The sequence below is a fragment of the Polistes fuscatus genome, unplaced genomic scaffold (assembly GCF_010416935.1).
Source record: "Polistes fuscatus isolate 324 unplaced genomic scaffold, CU_Pfus_HIC Scaffold17, whole genome shotgun sequence".
NCBI classification, from domain to species: Eukaryota; Metazoa; Arthropoda; class Insecta; order Hymenoptera; family Vespidae; genus Polistes; species Polistes fuscatus.
Window position 1 is genome coordinate 2949643 of NW_025113075.1, and position 17167 is coordinate 2966809.

Here is a 17167-nt window from a genome sequence, read left to right on the forward strand (position 1 = left end):
CTTTCTGTATATATATATACTAATCAAGTGACGGAAGAAGGAAAAGTTACTCATTCCGGATGTAAAACAGTTATTGTTGACGTCTCTAGTCATGAATCTTTTATAATAGTATTTTGACACATCTCCAATTGTTAGAAATTATTATTTTAGTGAAAATATATGATTAAGCGAATTCAAGAATATTATTTGAACAGAGGTTGTTAACAGTAACACGTGGCGTCAATCCGTCACATCTAGTTTCAAACACATCACACTCTTTTTCATCCTGCGTAAAAATGGCGAATATAGAAATTGAACGAGCAAAGGTATTACGATTATAAAGATTTTAATTTAATTTATTTTTTCTTTTAATCAAGAAAATAATGTTATCTTTATATAAAAGGTATTATTTTTATTAATAAAATGCGATAATCATTTTAATAGCTTTTGTATTGTACTCAATTGTACTTCTAGTTGTTAAAGTAATATTATACAATGACAGTTTTAATTTATTTTAAGGTATTGTTTTATTTAATCACACTTTGTATTTGTAATGCGTGTGTTTTTTCAGTTGGAGTCTTCTATACGCAATTTGAAGCTCTCAGGTCACGTAGGTTTTGACAGTCTTCCAGATCAATTAGTAAATAAATCTGTTCAAAATGGATTTGAATTCAATATCCTTTGTATTGGTATGATATATTTTTGTATTTATAAGGAAATCGAAATTTACCTTTTTAATTTATCACTAGCCGATGATATATTAGATTATTATAAAATGAATAAATTTGTTCACGCACAGGTGAAACTGGCTTAGGTAAATCTACGCTTATGGATTCGTTGTTCAATACAAGCTTTGAATCTACTCCAAGTCCACATAATTTAGCATCTGTAAAATTAAAAGCGCATACCTACGAATTACAAGAAAGTAATGTTAAACTTAAACTTACCATTGTCGATACAGTCGGATATGGAGATCAAATTAATAAGGAAGATAGCTTTAAGACAGTTGTTGATTACATAGATGCTCAATTTGAAGCATATTTGCAGGAAGAACTGAAAATCAAACGTTCTTTGTCAACTTATCATGACAGTCGTATCCATGTTTGCCTTTACTTCATTTGTCCTACTGGTCATGGGTAAATATTTCCAAGAAAGCAATATAACTTATGAAGTTCTTACCAGTAAGAAAAGTTTCTTGTCTTATTATTGTTATCCTGTTTTACAATAATCCCTTTATTTATGTGGATTTAATTTAATATGCTTGAACTACCAGAAGCCTGACCTTATTACGATGCGTTATATGAAAACACAAATTAGAGGATTTTTAGTATAATTTATTTCTTAATCGTATAAACTTATTTTTCTACTTTAATAAAAGCTAAATACGCATTTGAAAATGGAATAGATCCATGTTTTAAACAGCTTTTCATGGTTCCATTTACACGCTACTTTTGTGGATTATTACCTGTATAAATGGAGGGATTACTGTATTTATATTATACTTGCAATTTTTGTTACCAACAACTACCAATATCATTTATTACATAAGCAAGAAAGGTTAGACCGTTTTTATATATGGTATCATTTTTGTCTATCGATTAAAACAGTATAATCTTTCTTAGTTATTTGATATTAATAAAGAATTTATTATATATTATATATTCTTGAGGTTACCTGATATAATTAATTATATATTTTTAGACTTAAATCGATTGATCTTGTATGTATGAAAAAGCTGGATACAAAAGTTAATATTATACCGATCATTGCTAAAGCTGATACAATATCAAAGACTGAGTTGCAAAAATTCAAGGTACATCATTTCTAAATTTAATAATATTAATTAATATTTTCATTTTTTATTTATATCATTTCCTTGCAGAGTAAAATAATCTCAGAATTGCAAAATAATGGAGTTCATATATATCAATTTCCAATAGATGATGAAAGTGTGGCTGAGGTGAATTCTAGTATGAATGCTCATGTACCTTTTGCAGTAGTCGGTAGCACTGATTTTGTACGAGTTGGAAACAAGATGATGCGATCACGTCAATATCCTTGGGGTACAGTTCAAGGTAAGAAAATTGTTGTAATAGAATATATCATTGATGCTTGGTATTATATGAATGAATAATAACAAATTTTTATATATATAACAGTGGAGAATGAATCTCATTGCGACTTTGTAAAGTTACGTGAGATGCTTATTAGAACAAATATGGAAGATATGCGAGAAAAAACACATTGTCGTCATTATGAATTGTATCGTAAGAGAAGATTAGAGCAGGTGAAAATGTTTATGTAATTCTATAAATATAATATTAGGTATAGCAACTAATACGGTGCCTTTTTAACAAATTAGTACTTATTTATATGGGAGTTTACTTTAAAAATTTCATTTCTGAAAATCTATAGGCGTTTATTCAGGAATAATAATTGTTATTATTATTATTATTATTATTTAAAAAAAAAAAAAAAGATATTTATTAACTCTTTGATTGCTATGGGCGCACATATGCGTCCAGCGAAAACCATCAGTGTGGCCTATGGGCGCATATATGTCTCCAACGCAAGCCATCGATATAGATTATGGACATAAATGCGCTCTTGGCGAAGGCTTTGGCTGTTTACTTCTGTCTCGTGTATTATAGGAAATTGTTTCTCTCGTATATGTCCAATATATATTGAAAATAAAAAATGATTAGATTCTTTTTGCAGTGGACAAAGTAATAGTAATTGGATTATGTACTATATTATAATGTGTATATATGCCTTCATCGCATCCTCCGCAAATATCCGAACCATACTGTGAATACATGACCCTTTATGCCTTTGTTACGTCTTACGCAACATCCAAACCGTGCTGTAGATACACTTCTTCATTCCTTTGTCGCACTTCACACAACTATGATGCAATTCTCGAATTTTGCTTACATTTATAAAGTAATCATATATTTGTTTGAAATTTTGTTGAAATAAATTTAACGACTTACTATTCGCATTGCGAGAGAACTCATCTTATAGTTTAAATTTTTGTTATATTTTATGCTGGTTGGTGCCGAGACAGTGTATATGCTGGAACGATAAGATAGAAACTCAGGATTAAAGTTTATAGTAAGATAGTTTTTTGAGACCGTTATCGCAATATGTCGATAGCTGTTAGAACAGAAAGTTTTATTGTTTATTTTATTGTTCTATTTTCCTCAACCTTTTTAAAGAGCATTTCTTAGCAGTTAATGTTTGAAAACTGTCACATTTTTGATATAATTATAATTAGCAGTAGAGAATTTTGTAAATTTCGTTGCTTTCTTTTTAAAAAAAATTACACCGTTATGGATAACACAGAATTAGTTGACGAGTTACAATTAAGTTAAAAAGATGTTGACAGCGATGACCAATTATGTGCCCCTATATATAATTTTTTTTATTAAAGTATATAATTTTCATGAAGTTATCGAGACAAATGATAGACAATATAATGTGCACCCATTATTGTTGGAACCCACGGTTCCTAAACATATGTCACCGAACAATTTGAAACCTATATAGATTATTTCAACTTATTTTTTACTCATAAATTTCTGAACAAATTAAAATTAAAACAAATCGCTATACAAGACAGTTTTTCGCAAATACCAGAGTACTAGAGATGGATCTAAAGCAAGAGTTAGATAACCAAATATAAATATTTATAATAATACTAAAATTTTTTTTAGTAATATTATTCTAGCTATACGAATCACTTGTTGCGTAGCAAATGCGTTTAACGCTTGAAAAATGATTGAAAATGTAATATTTATACTTCATACTATGTGACCTACATGCGATGATGTTTTATTCTATGTTTTTATTCTATGTTTGAATTTTGTAAATATCATTCTTAGTTAGGTTCTTATGAGCTTTTTCCCAAACCTTAGCAAATTCGTCAAATCGTATCTTCGCGTAGATACCATATTTTTGCTCGGCTCTAAAAGGATTAATATCAAGGCACCGAATTAATTGCTACACCAATCAATATTATTTCTAAATCTCAAATATATAACAATTAATAATGTATGTGAAATGATCTATTTTAGATGGGATTCAGTGATGTTGATAGTGACAACAAACCTGTAAGTTTCCAACAAACTTGTGAGGCAAAGAGATCTATTCATTTACAAGAATTACAGCAAAAAGAAGATGAAATGAGACAAATGTTTGTTGCAAGAGTTAAAGAAAAAGAGGCTGAACTTAAAGAAGCTGAAAAAGAGGTAAACATTATTATCAAAACTTTCGTCGTACTATATAAAAGTATAATTGTTTCTTATAGTTTGTACAACATTTTTATTTTCATGTAAAAATTAATGCCAGCTCCACAATAAATTTGATAAATTAAAAAAAGATCATACGGAAGAAAAAAAGAAATTGGAAGAAAGTCGGAAAAAACTTGAAGATGATATTTTGGAATTTAATAGACGCAAAACGCAATTTGCTCAACAACCACAACATCATACGCTTACATTAGGGAAAAGTAAGAAAAAGTAATATATCTAAATGGACAAATATAATTCTTGCATAAGATTATATTAACAAAAATGGAACTATAATCAAGATAATATATTACAGTATTCATTTACAATTTAGACGCAATATCTATCCAAAGTATACAAGATATACAATCTTTGTAAAAAAAATAAAAAAAATAAAAAAAAAAAATAATCATCATCTCACAATATAATTTAAATTTTATTCTGTCATTATTGATAAACTCTAATGCATAAAAATTAACTTTGAAATAAATTTATTTCGTAACAATTGTAATTATTTTAGCAATTTTATTGTTAATTTAAAATTTTGCAATAATGAGATATTTACTTTTCTTTCAAAACGATTTTTAAAGAAGTATATTGTAAACAAGCCTATTTTTATATGTATATATAAGTATATATCTGTATTTTTTATTTATATTACAAATGCTGCAAACTTTTATGCCTAATTTCTTAATCTTACAATTTAGTTAAGTTCTCAATAGCTTTATTTTTTAAATTCCTCGCATAATAACATTTTAAAAACGTTTTCCTTCATTTTAATTGTCCGCTATCTAATATATAACAATTTAGATCAAAAATATTTGGATACTACAGTATATCCAATTTTATGGCTTCATATTTCGATGGTTCTTAAAGCAATCGCCCTGATTATTCTTTTTAGCAATAGGTCATTTATTAATCTTGATAAACATATATAATTTACTTTAAGAATTTACGTAATTGCATAATCAAAATTATTAAACGAAATGTCACATTTTTAGCTCACAAAAACATTCGGACACGTATTAAATTTCTCTGTTAATCTTCTGGTAATCCGATTATTCAAGAAAGCGAAAAAAATATGATTCCAACGAGCATTAGAGATACATTAGACACGTATCTCAAGAAGACCATGTCTTCTCCCTACCTTTTAATAGTAAGTGTGAATTTGTTCAAAATGAATCAAAGGAAAGAATATGACGTTAGATGTGAGACATATTGTAATTATCTACGGGGAAAAGAGAAAAACTTATCGTGAATTGGAGCAATTTTTGATATAAGAAAAAGTATTGTTGCGTATATCATTCGACGATTTCATCATGAGAATGGCATTGAATCAATTCCGCAAATTGAAAAAACGTATTAAATACGTCCCTCTTAAATACGAGGGAGAAAAACAAAATTATTTCAAAAATAAAAGAAAATCCGCAAATAAGTGCTCAAGAAATAATTAGTAAGTTATTAGAAGAAAGCGCGTAAAAAATGTCTATCGAAACAATTTGGGAAATATTCGAGCTATCTGATTAAAACGAATGAATAGGTAGAAAAATATCTATCTATTAATGAGATAATAGGAATATATTGCGCAAAAGAGCTCATTTCTAAAGATAAGACATTATGGAAAAATGTAATGTTTACTGACCAAAGCAAATTTAACTTTTATAATTCCGACAGAATAAATAGCAATGGTCTAACGAAAAATTAATAAAAAAAAATATTCTATTTCAATAATACAAAAAGTACGTTAAAATTCGGAGTTATTGACGTAATGTTTTGAGACTGCATGTCGTCATATAAAATTAGAAACTTTATGTTCATTAACAGTATTATAGACAATTTATTTCGAAGTTCTAACAAAATGTGAATTAATAATAATTTTAAGTTTTATTATATCAAGACAATAACCCAAACACCAAGTAATGCATTTTACAAGTTATTATAAATCACTGCCCCAAAATTCTTAATTCCCACTAAAATCATCGGAACTTAATCCCATTGAAAATTCATGGGATGAATTAATAAGAAAATTTGAAAAATTTTAATTGTTTTTTTTTACAATAGCATAATTAAAATAAAGAATTAAAAATGAATATGCAAATATAACTATACAATATTTGTAAAAAATTATAAATAACATGTTAAATATATTAAAACATGTTCTAAAATAAAATGGTTACTCTAAAAAGTATTAAAATTATTTTTTAATATTAAAATTATATTAAATAAGAGTGATAAATAAATATTGTCCAAATATTTTTGTAAGTCAAAAATGCAACATTATTTCGTTTAATAATTTTTATTATGCAATATATGTAAATTTATAAAATAAATTATACATTGTTATTGAATTAATAAATGACCTATTGCTAAAAAAAAAATAACCAGGAGGATTGCTTTATAAACGAGCAAAATATGAAACAATGCAGTTAATCATATCTAGTGTCCAAATATTGTTGGGAGTAATTGCGTATGAATAGCATTTTAAATAGAATAAGAAAATATATAATTAAAATTATTTATACTTCTATATGGCAAAAACCTTATTCCGTCATTTTGGTAAATGAATTTTTCCTTAGATATCGAACACGATCGATTCATGTAGTCCATATTTTAAATGGCTTAGCAGTTAATCATTACAAAATATATATTATATGAATAATGAATGTTGGATTATTCATTTAAAAATTTGTAATCTACATATATGAACTATAAGGTATATTTTATACTTAACACAAATGAAATTGTTATACTAAGTTAAGGCTAGATTTCAATTTCCATCGAATCTACATATAATAATGCATTAAAATAATATAAAAGATATTATTTTCAAACGATAGATATATAAATTTATTACTAAATTAACAAAATTATTACGCTTAAGATAAATCTTAGTCTACTTTATTTGTTCAAAAAAAAAGTGAATTATGTATCGTACGAAAAAAAAAGTTCAAATAAAAGTATATATATATAATAAATGAATACTGCAGGGGCATATATGTTATATATACAGCCCTGTAAAAGCAAGGCGTACAATACAGTGGCGCCAACTACAAATCGAAATACGAATTATAGAAGAACTACTAGAATCACGTGATCGTGATGTAGTGTACTGAAGACATGGCGGACAAGGAAGAACATGAGAAGACCATCGCCGAAGACTTGGTTGTTACCAAGTATAAAATGGCTGGCGATATAGTAAATCGTAAGAAAACATCTTACCCTTCTTTCGAGAAGCTTGAAAATCACAAATGATTTTGGTGTATGTTGCCACCGATGGTTACTTGGCTCAATTTTGGTACGGCCATATGGAACGTGGCGCGCCAATGCCGGGCTTTTACCATGTGGGACAGCTAGCATCAACTCTCATTTTAGTATTTTCTTGAAATATAGATTTGTTAAACTTTCCAAAAATTCGAATGATATACTTCTGACGAATATCATAATTATATCTTTCCGGTTATTTTTCATTTTTTTATGAGATTTAATGAAAGGATCAGTATTAATATGAGATTTTCAAATGGTATAAAATATTCTCAGGAATGCCCGCGTTTTCTTTCACACGCTTCCTATATAATAAAAATTCGTTGAAATATCTTTAGAAGACATTTCATTTATATTCGATATGTCGATCAATTTAGAATTATGAGAGAATTTCTATACGCGAATAATATGGTGTTTTTTGATAAGTAAATATCAATTTACAATTGAATTTCAATTTTAAAATCTTTCATGTATAAATCTATGCCAAAAATGTGATTCTTAAAATAATATAATGGCTTTAAAAATCTGTGAAACATAATTATTATAAAAAGCAACAGAATAAGGAAAGAAATGTTGAACTTATTATTTCTATGTAATTATTATAATTATAATGAATATAATATATTTTTTATATCGTAGGAGTTTTAAAACAAGTTTTAGACAGATGTATTGTTGGAGCATCTGTGAGGGAGATATGTGAATATGGAGATACACTTTTAACAGAAGAGACAAATAAAGTTTTTAAGAAGGAGAAAGAACTTAAAAAAGGAATTGCTTTTCCAACCTGCATATCAGTAAACAACTGTATTTGTCACTTTTCTCCTATCGCAAGTGAACCGGATCTAATTCTGAAAGATGAAGATATGGTTAAAGTGTAAGTGCATATTATTTATTTGAAGATAATTTTTAATTGCTTTACATAAGTATTAGTCAACACAATTTATAGGTGTGCTTGTCAATGAAAGCAGTTTATATCCGTGCACTTGGATAAATCCATTATTTACATAAATACCACTGTGTTAAGTACAGATACCAGAGGCAGTCTAATGTCGTTAATAGTAACGTAAAATAACATTGGTCATTGTAATGTATAATTTTTAGTGATCTTGGAGCACACATTGATGGCTTTATAGCAGTTGTGGCACACACTGTAGTTATAGGCTCTTCGACCGAACGCAAAGTTACAGGTAGAAAAGCTGATGCAGTTTTAGCTGCACATTACGCGTCTCAAGCTGCGTTAAGACTTTTAAAGCCTGGAACAGAGGTATGATATGTTACAATTTCCAAAATTACAATATAAGAAATATTTTTTTTCTAATGAAAATAAACTTCATTGATCTAATATCAGGTATATTTTTTTAGACGTACACAATAACAGGAACAGTAGAAAAAATTTGCGATGCATATAAATGTAAGCCAATTGAAGGAATGTTAAGTCATCAATTAAAACAATTCAAGATAGATGGGGAAAAAACTATAATACAAAATCCAAACGATGCACAGAAAAAAGAACATGAAAAATTTACACTTGAGACTCATGAAGTAAGAGAAACTAATTATGTATTTTAAAGAATTATTCTTTGGAATTTTGCAAATGTGAGCTGAAAAAATGCAATAATGTTACATAAATATTTTTTTTCTAGGTATATGCAATGGATGTACTCGTTAGTACGGGTGAAGGTATAGGACGTGAACAAGATACTCGTGTTACTATATATAAAAAAACTGAAGAAACATATCAGCTTAAGCTGAAAGCATCCCGCATGTTCTATTCAGAAGTTTCCAACAAACATGGTCTTATGCCTTTTAATTTACGTACCTTTGAAGACGAAAAGAAAGCCAAAATGGCAGTTGTTGAATGTGTTAATCATAGGTTGATTGAACCATTCCAAGTAAGGAGTTTATAAAATTTCATTAAGGTATTCATTTAAAACTATATAAAATACAAAATATATATGATTTAACATTATTTCAGGTGTTATATGAAAAACCAAATGAATATGCTGCACAATTTAAGTTTACGGTATTATTGATGCCTAACGGGCCACATAAAATTACTGGTATTCCTTTTGATCTGGACATTTATCAATCTGATTGTGTAGTAGAAGATCCAGAATTGAAGGTATATATAAATAACACATTTTTACACTTTATATTATTATATATTTTATTTAATTTACGAAGTAAAACCATATAGATAGATATTTATTTAATTTACAGTCTGTTGGCTCAGTAAATGGACTTGGTTATACATAATAATTTGTTATAAAACTTTATACAATCTATAACTCTCATATAGGAACATCTTTTTGATCTTATCATACGATCACAATAACATATTGCTTAATTTTCTAACCTCTTATATTAGTATCTTCTTTAACCTATACTTATAAACTACATCTAACTTGATTTAATCTAATCTTAAAGTAAAAACATTTTCAAAACATTAATAATCACATGCTATCCTATCTAACCTATTCGTCTCTTTGCACCATGACTGGATAAATTACTCTCTTTGGTCTTGTTCACTTGTTTTCAACCTCATCTCTAACTTTCTCAATCACCTTATAGCTTCTTCTTTTCTTTCTTCTCCTAAAATTTGCCTTATGCCTATTTTCTATTTTTTTTTTACCTTTTCACACTCTTTCCACCAATATTCCATACTGTTCTCTTTTTTTCTCATTATTTAACCGAAACCCGTCGCAAAATAAAATTATTTGTCTACATTGAATATCTTGGTAGTAATATAAAATATTTTATCTACAAAATGTTTAACTCTTTAATATCTTTACAATTATAAATTAAATTCAAGAGGAAAGAATTTAATTTAATTTTATAACAAAATCATTGTTTTGCAGACTCTTTTATATACTTCTGCAAATCCTAAATCTGCAAAGAAAAAGAAAAAGAAGGCTGAAAAAGCTGTGGGGGAAGTAGCAATGGAAGTTGACGCTAAGGCCTAACACAATGAAGTTATGCTCGCTATGATTTATTGTCATCAAGCACTATCCCTTTCATATTATCTAGCAGTATAAAGAGTAAAATCAGAAACTTTTCAAAGAATATTGTATTTCACATTTTATTTTTAACCATCAATGCCCACTTTGACAGAATGTAGATCTTTACATTATTATGCTTTTATTATTTCTATAACATTTTATTCAATCAAGTCAAATTCAAGGTTTGCCAATGCGTAAAAATGCTTATTATTTGAAAAGTGTCTAGTTTTACTCTGTAATAATGACACTTCATGCTATAATTCATTGACACTTACGTTTTTATACCAAAACGTCTTTCAATGACGCAGAGATTATTACTCTACAAAAACTGATTAATATTCTTAAGAAATTGTTACGGATATCTTACATTATATTATATCTTACATAATACTTAAACCAATGTCAGTTTAATAACAATATGCAACTAATTTTTGTGGAATATCTTGTTTAATCAAGCCGAAGGTAAATCGTATGTGTATATATATATATATACACATGTCTTTAATAATATTCATAATTATTTAATTGCGAATATATTTTTTGTTACACATAGAGACATGCACGCATGACGCATTCATATATATATACATACACATGTAATGTGTGTGAATGTGTACGCGCGCGCAAAATGTGCTATAAATATATTCATATATTGTCTTTAACTTTCTTTTACATATAGGGACAAAGTTTTTGATAAAGTTTATTAAAACGTAAACAATAACACATAATCAAATTGCATTACTCTGATTAACAACTTCGGCTATTTTAATAAATCAATTTACGTTAATATAAACTAGTCACAAAAAGAAACAATTTTGTGTGTCACAGTGGAAGTACAATAGGTAGAATTAAAATTCACTTACTTTGATAAAAATGTTTCTTCTGTATTATCTGATTTTATACGCTATCACCGGTACTTGGGAATTTAAACTGTAAACACATTTGGCTTAAATTTGTAAAATTGAAAAATATGTCAATGCTAGGACTATGCATAAACCATGAAATATTAATAAGTCTAAAGTGTTTCGTTGCGCAAATTCTTCGATGAAAAGGCAATCATTCTATAACCTATTTTAAGCACCTTATAAAAAATTTTATATCGGTAATTGAGAAGTACTTTACATAGATCAACACACTTGCTTCTCGTGTTGTTTGCATTTAACAAAATGGAAAATGGACCTCTATCGTATGACGTACTTGGAAAGTATTCGACTTATTGAGGTAATAAGAGCAAAATAATAATGTGTGTTAAAATAGTTTTATATAAAAAAAAAGGATAGATGTGTCTGTTACAAATATTTTTTCTAAACAAATTGTGTGTATATGTCGAATGTTACAGAATATCCTTATACGACGAGAGATATCATAATCTTCTGTGCACTGTCCTTCCTTTGCTTTTAATGATATTTTAACATTTTACTTACCATTATATTAATAATAAAGGTATGTAATATGTTACAACCAATTATACATTCATTATTTTGGGGATTATAATAAAATATTATTGATGATTAAATTGCATATGTTATATGATCAAAAAAATATCTAAGATTGTAATACTTTTTATGCAGAAAAGGACAGTACACCATAAATGTTTACTAACGCGATCATAACAAAAATAAAAGGTAATATTATTTTGATTGAATTAGTGGTTCCGCGATAGTTGTAACATAAAATGCATTATTTCTACAATTAATTCACGAATCAATGCCATATGGTCATTATTATAATACAGTTTTAACGTATGAAAGGTCTTTTAATATTTATTTTCTTTTATTTTTTTTTTCATTAAACATTTAAATGTATAAGAATGTTTAAAAACTTTCAACAATTTTACAATTAGATCATGACAAGCACTGCAATGATAACAAATGTTAGTTAAATATTTCTTTTTCTATTTAACGATGTTATATGGAAGTGGGGATAAAAGCATCATTAGAAAAATATATATAGGTGTTTTAATTTAAAATGATATTTTAATTTAAATTGACATTTTTTTGTTGAATTAATCCATTTATTTCGATCAACTTCGTCAAACGTTGTATTAATTCTTGTAAAATGTGATTTCCTAAATCCTTTTCTTTAAAAATAATTTAAGAAGTTGATTTTCGTAGGTCACATTTATTGAATTTGCGATTTTTATTCATATCAACATTTCAAAATCAATCGTCTAACTTATCTTAACACATTCGTGTCAGGGCATTTTTTTAATCAAAAAATTAAAAGGTGATGTTTAGGAATATTTTTGTCGAAAATTAGAAAAGCTATTAGTATATAATTTTTGTATTTTATTTATTGACTAGGTATGTAATATTTTTTTTATTTAAAAAAAATCTTTTTTCTGCCTGTTTTCTTTAATTCAAAATGGCGTGTAAAAACAATGGTGAACACGTAATTTCCCTCTAGGATGTCTGAAACAAAAAATCAAAAGGATTCTTAATCTCTGTAAAAATGGCTATCGCATGAAAATAATTTTTTATCAAATTAATTTTTCCTGAATTACGTGTTAGCTATTTATAGAAATATTTAAAATCTTTTAGATTTTTTCTTTCAGACATCCTGAAAGAAAGTTATCGTACCTACTACTGTTTTTTACGCGTCATTTTGATTAAAAAAAAAAAATAGGAAAATAAAAGAATTTTTTTAAATAAAAAAAATGATTATATATTGTATGTAGCAATTAATTCGGTACCTTCTAAACAAATTTAGTATTTATTTATTATTTTCTGATATTACTTTGATCCTTCTTTTAGGCAACTGCCGAATTCCTTGATGAAAAAAAGATGGCGATTTTAATAGAATGAATTTAATTCAAGGCACATAATTAATTGCTACATCTAATAGCGAAATAAAATTTTTAAAAGTTATACCTTAATAACTTTCTTAATTTTTGAGAAAAAAATTCTTCAAAATTATCTTTCGTTTTTTTCAGTCAAAGTAGTATTATGCCTTAAACAGGAGATAAAAAAAGCTGAAAAAATATGCAATTGTTTCATTTCGTGAAACATTTATTATGGTTCAATGAAGAGAATTTAACCCATTTATAGTATTCTTTGAATTTATTTCTAAAATAGATATATATATATATATGAAAATCTTAATGAAATATTTTCGCGTCATCCGATGCGAATGTGTTAATTCACTACGTGAATTAAACGCAAAAACTCTTATTAATACTTTATCAAAGTATCAATATAGAGTGAAAAACATGTTTTAATTCGAAGTCATTACACAATGGATAATAATGGAGAGAAGTTTTCTATGATTATTATTACTTATAAAAATATGCTGTTAATAAATATGTACATACATTGCAGAAGATAACATTTTACAAAATGTATGGTAGGTATTTCAAAGTGAGTCAAATAAGAGTACGATAAGTATTTAAATAATATATTTATTTAGAATAATATCATTTTAAACTTGTCTTAGCGCGTGTCAAATAGTAAATGCACACACATTGAATTATTATTAAAGCTATTCGCAAACTAAATCAATTAACTACACTTTTAGAATTTTTGTCAATTTTAATGCAGAAGCACTAAATTGATACTTAACTTTTCATATTTAAAATAAACTTCCTTAATAATGAGTTTAACACCATTAAATAACAACATTTTGTATGGCTGTTGAACAATAAATGATATAACAATGTATGCAACTTTTCAATTTTCTGAATTTTTTTATTTTATAAAGTTCATCGATTTGGCGAATGAGTGGCTAATTTAACATTTAATATTAAACAGAAATACCTTATTAACAAAGAAGAAACGAAAAAGCAACATAAAAACAAAGATTCTATTATATTGAATTGGCCAATAAGTAATGTCGTAATTTCTTTAATATACAGCTAAATTTATTTAAATTATACGTTAGCCATTTTATAGGCAAAATTTGACCAAAAAAACTCTTTTTTAAATTTCAGATTAGAATCTTAGCTTTCAATCTATGGATGCGTTTTATTTTAAAAACACATTTCTTTTCTTTTAAACAGCCGAAACAATTTCTTTCGAAAAAATCTGATATTACTTATTAGCCAGTTTTGTTAATTAAAAAGTTTAAAAATAAATGAAAGGTTATATCAAAAAGGCATTTCAAAAATAATGGGAAGATGCGTTTATTTTTACAATATATGCTTTGTATTTTATTTCTCTGATATCATTTAAGCCTGTTGTTTTGAATATATTTATATGCAGAGAATCGTCAATATTATTTTATGAATTAAAATGAAAATTTCAGTCGTATTAAAACTGCATTTGGTGTCGTGACATCAGCAACATTTATTTCATTACCATCTTTTAATCCAAGGTCTATCAATGTTTTAGATAAATTCTCACGGGTTTTTTCTTCGATACTTGAAACTGTTTGCATGTATAAAGTTTTATTTTTACCATCAATATTGGCAGTAAGACCAGGACTTTTCATTTGTAAATCAGGTTTATTACATAACAATTCTATTAAATCTTTCAATTTGAATGTAGAATCTGTAATTACTATTTCCTTTGCTAACTGACTGCATGCCAGACAGTCTTGTTTTCTCTCTGCTTCATAGGTATACGTATAAATTCCATCCAGATCATTAAGAACCTTATAAAACAAAAATATTATGATCAGCAATATCTTTTTGTTACCTTAACATATTGAGCACGGAACCAATTTTGCTTTGCTTCTTGTTCGGGCGATCGCTCAGCGAGGTGTTCAGTTAGAAAGTATAAACAGAACATAACACTCATCGAAGTGATGATTGCAGAAGATATAAAGTATAAACAAAAGATAATCAAATGGAGAATGGTAAAAAGACGCCAGAACAAAAAGTTCACTGTCAATTTCCAGAGACTGATGCTGTGCTTAACGTGTTAAGCATGTACAAATGAATAGAAATGAATAGAAATGAATAAACCAAAATGCAAGTTTATCTGATCAAATATAAATACCATGTAATTATTTAAAGATGCGCTACAACTGCTAGCAAGCTTAAATGCTTCTGTTGCACAGGTTGCAGCAATTGCTGCATTTGTAGATGCTACAGCAGGTATAATGTTTTTGACTACACCTTGGACAAGTCTATATGTTAAACCTTGTATACTAAACTGAGCTGCTCGTTCGCTAGATTTTTCATATATCCAATTTATATGTTGCGGATCATCGCCATCTATTACAGATTCAAATGGATTTTCTTTCGGCCATTGTATTACTTTAACATATTCTATACAGTGTTCTGGTAAACGTGGTGTATTGGCTATTGTGCACAGTGGATATGTAATCTATAAAAGTAAAAGGGAAGAATTTGTATTTTGTTAGTTTTAGATATTAAATGTTAATATTATGTGAGGTTACTTGTGGTGGATATAGATCTAATGTACACTCTATGCAGGCTGATAATCCAGGTAATATAACTCTTGCATTTCCTTTAAAACCTTCGGTTCCTCCATCGATCATAGGTATAATACTTGAACGATCTAATTCACCATCTTCGTAAACTAAAAGCGATAATAGCATACCATTGATCCATCTTCTTGCAACAATAGAATCTAAACCACAAATGACAATATGAAACTGTCTATAAAATGTTTCATCTTTCATTTGTATTTTACAACAATGCGGAACTACGTTGCATCCAGAGATTCTTGAATTGATGTATTTAGCAGCTACTTCAGCTTTTGATAAGCCGATATCTTTGTGGCGAAACAAAAATTGCCTGAAAATTAAAATATGCAATTAAAGCTAAATCTTTAGCTTGTAAAAGTAAAGAATTTAAAAAGCAATGTTATAATCAATTATATGATCTATATATTTAATAGTAGAAAGTATACCGATTAAGATTAGATAATTCAATAGTATCCATATCGATCACATGAATTTGTCTAAAGCCCATTAGGGCAAGATCTTTGAGTAATTCACAACCAAGACCACCAGCACCTATTACAAGTATTTTACAATTTTCCAGAAGAAATTGTAATGTTTCAGAAGAAGGTTCAAAATCAGGTCTGCAAAAAGGTCCAGATCTTTCCAAAATTTTTCTTAAATTACTCCATCGTCGGTGTGTATAATCAGAACCCATTTTTATTAAAAAGATATATAAGAAAAATGATTTTTAATCAACTTCCAAAATATCAATCATGTATCATCATAAGCCAATGAAAGAAATTGTTTTATTATCGTTACACATATTTCGCATAATATAATATATATATATATATATAGGTATATCAATAACCGTTTACATTCTTGATAATATAATAATATATTAAATTCCTAAGAGGTTTCTTATAGTTATATCACAATTGAGAATGCCTAGTAACTTTTGCGTATGAGAACTAAGTACAGTCTCCTTTTGAAAGTTGTCCTTTGAGGGAACAAGATAAGAGAAACAACACGTTAGTTTCACCTATCTCCGCTTTTAATACTTTCAAGGTTCGGGAGTAAGATCTTTCTGACATATTTTGTCGTAAATCGTAAGATATCTATATTTACGGAAGGCATACTTATAAATTACGGTTGATCGTAGATAAAAAAAGCTATTGGAACATTTAAGGCAAGACTTTAATGCCCTTTATCACATAAATAAGAATCAAAATATATATGTTCCATCATAAAGCATTTCCTGATTAAAAATTAATACATCCTAAATGAAGTGTT

General features: G+C 27.4%; 3 protein-coding genes across 3 annotated transcripts; 2 read left to right on the forward strand and 1 right to left on the reverse strand.

The window, feature by feature from the left end:
• The first annotated feature begins 61 nt into the window (after positions 1–61).
• Positions 62–4683, forward strand: LOC122515204 (septin-2-like). Its single transcript, XM_043632449.1, has 8 exons — positions 62–305; positions 551–668; positions 779–1115; positions 1681–1792; positions 1862–2054; positions 2139–2266; positions 4056–4229; positions 4330–4683. The coding sequence occupies exons 1-8, from the start codon at positions 276–278 to the stop codon at positions 4501–4503; spliced, it is 1266 nt and encodes a 421-aa protein (XP_043488384.1). The 5' UTR covers positions 62–275; the 3' UTR covers positions 4504–4683.
• Positions 4684–7361: 2678 nt separating this feature from the next.
• On the forward strand, positions 7362–12173 carry LOC122515205 (proliferation-associated protein 2G4). Its single transcript, XM_043632450.1, has 7 exons — positions 7362–7470; positions 8169–8403; positions 8631–8793; positions 8892–9071; positions 9173–9421; positions 9505–9651; positions 10388–12173. Exons 1-7 carry the CDS (start codon positions 7386–7388, stop codon positions 10490–10492), a joined length of 1164 nt encoding a protein of 387 aa, XP_043488385.1. The 5' UTR covers positions 7362–7385; the 3' UTR covers positions 10493–12173.
• A 2516-nt stretch (positions 12174–14689) lies between these two features.
• On the reverse strand, positions 14690–16927 carry LOC122515207 (NEDD8-activating enzyme E1 catalytic subunit). Its single transcript, XM_043632464.1, has 4 exons — positions 16342–16927; positions 15866–16226; positions 15463–15792; positions 14690–15115 (listed from the first exon to the last, which is right to left on the reverse strand). The coding sequence occupies exons 1-4, from the start codon at positions 16587–16589 to the stop codon at positions 14750–14752; spliced, it is 1305 nt and encodes a 434-aa protein (XP_043488399.1). The 5' UTR covers positions 16590–16927; the 3' UTR covers positions 14690–14749.
• Between the last annotated feature and the right edge of the window lie 240 nt (positions 16928–17167).

Bases quoted from the DNA above. Each gene is read 5' to 3' on its own strand.
- LOC122515204 (XM_043632449.1), top strand. From the start codon at position 276: ATGGCGAATATAGAAATTGAACGAGCAAAG. The intron at 669-778 runs GTATGATATATT...GTTCACGCACAG, and splicing joins ATTCAATATCCTTTGTATTG to GTGAAACTGGCTTAGGTAAA. The intron at 2,055-2,138 runs GTAAGAAAATTG...TATATATAACAG, and splicing joins TCCTTGGGGTACAGTTCAAG to TGGAGAATGAATCTCATTGC.
- LOC122515207 (XM_043632464.1), bottom strand. From the start codon at position 16,589: ATGGGTTCTGATTATACACACCGACGATGGAGTAATTTAAGAAAAATT. The intron at 15,793-15,865 runs GTAACCTCACAT...TTACTTTTATAG, and splicing joins TAGATCTATATCCACCACAA to ATTACATATCCACTGTGCAC. The intron at 15,116-15,462 runs GTATTTATATTT...TTGTTTTATAAG, and splicing joins CATCTTTAAATAATTACATG to GTTCTTAATGATCTGGATGG.
- LOC122515205 (XM_043632450.1), top strand. From the start codon at position 7,386: ATGGCGGACAAGGAAGAACATGAGAAGACCATCGCCGAAGACTTGGTT. The intron at 9,422-9,504 runs GTAAGGAGTTTA...ACATTATTTCAG, and splicing joins GGTTGATTGAACCATTCCAA to GTGTTATATGAAAAACCAAA. The intron at 9,652-10,387 runs GTATATATAAAT...ATTGTTTTGCAG, and splicing joins TAGAAGATCCAGAATTGAAG to ACTCTTTTATATACTTCTGC.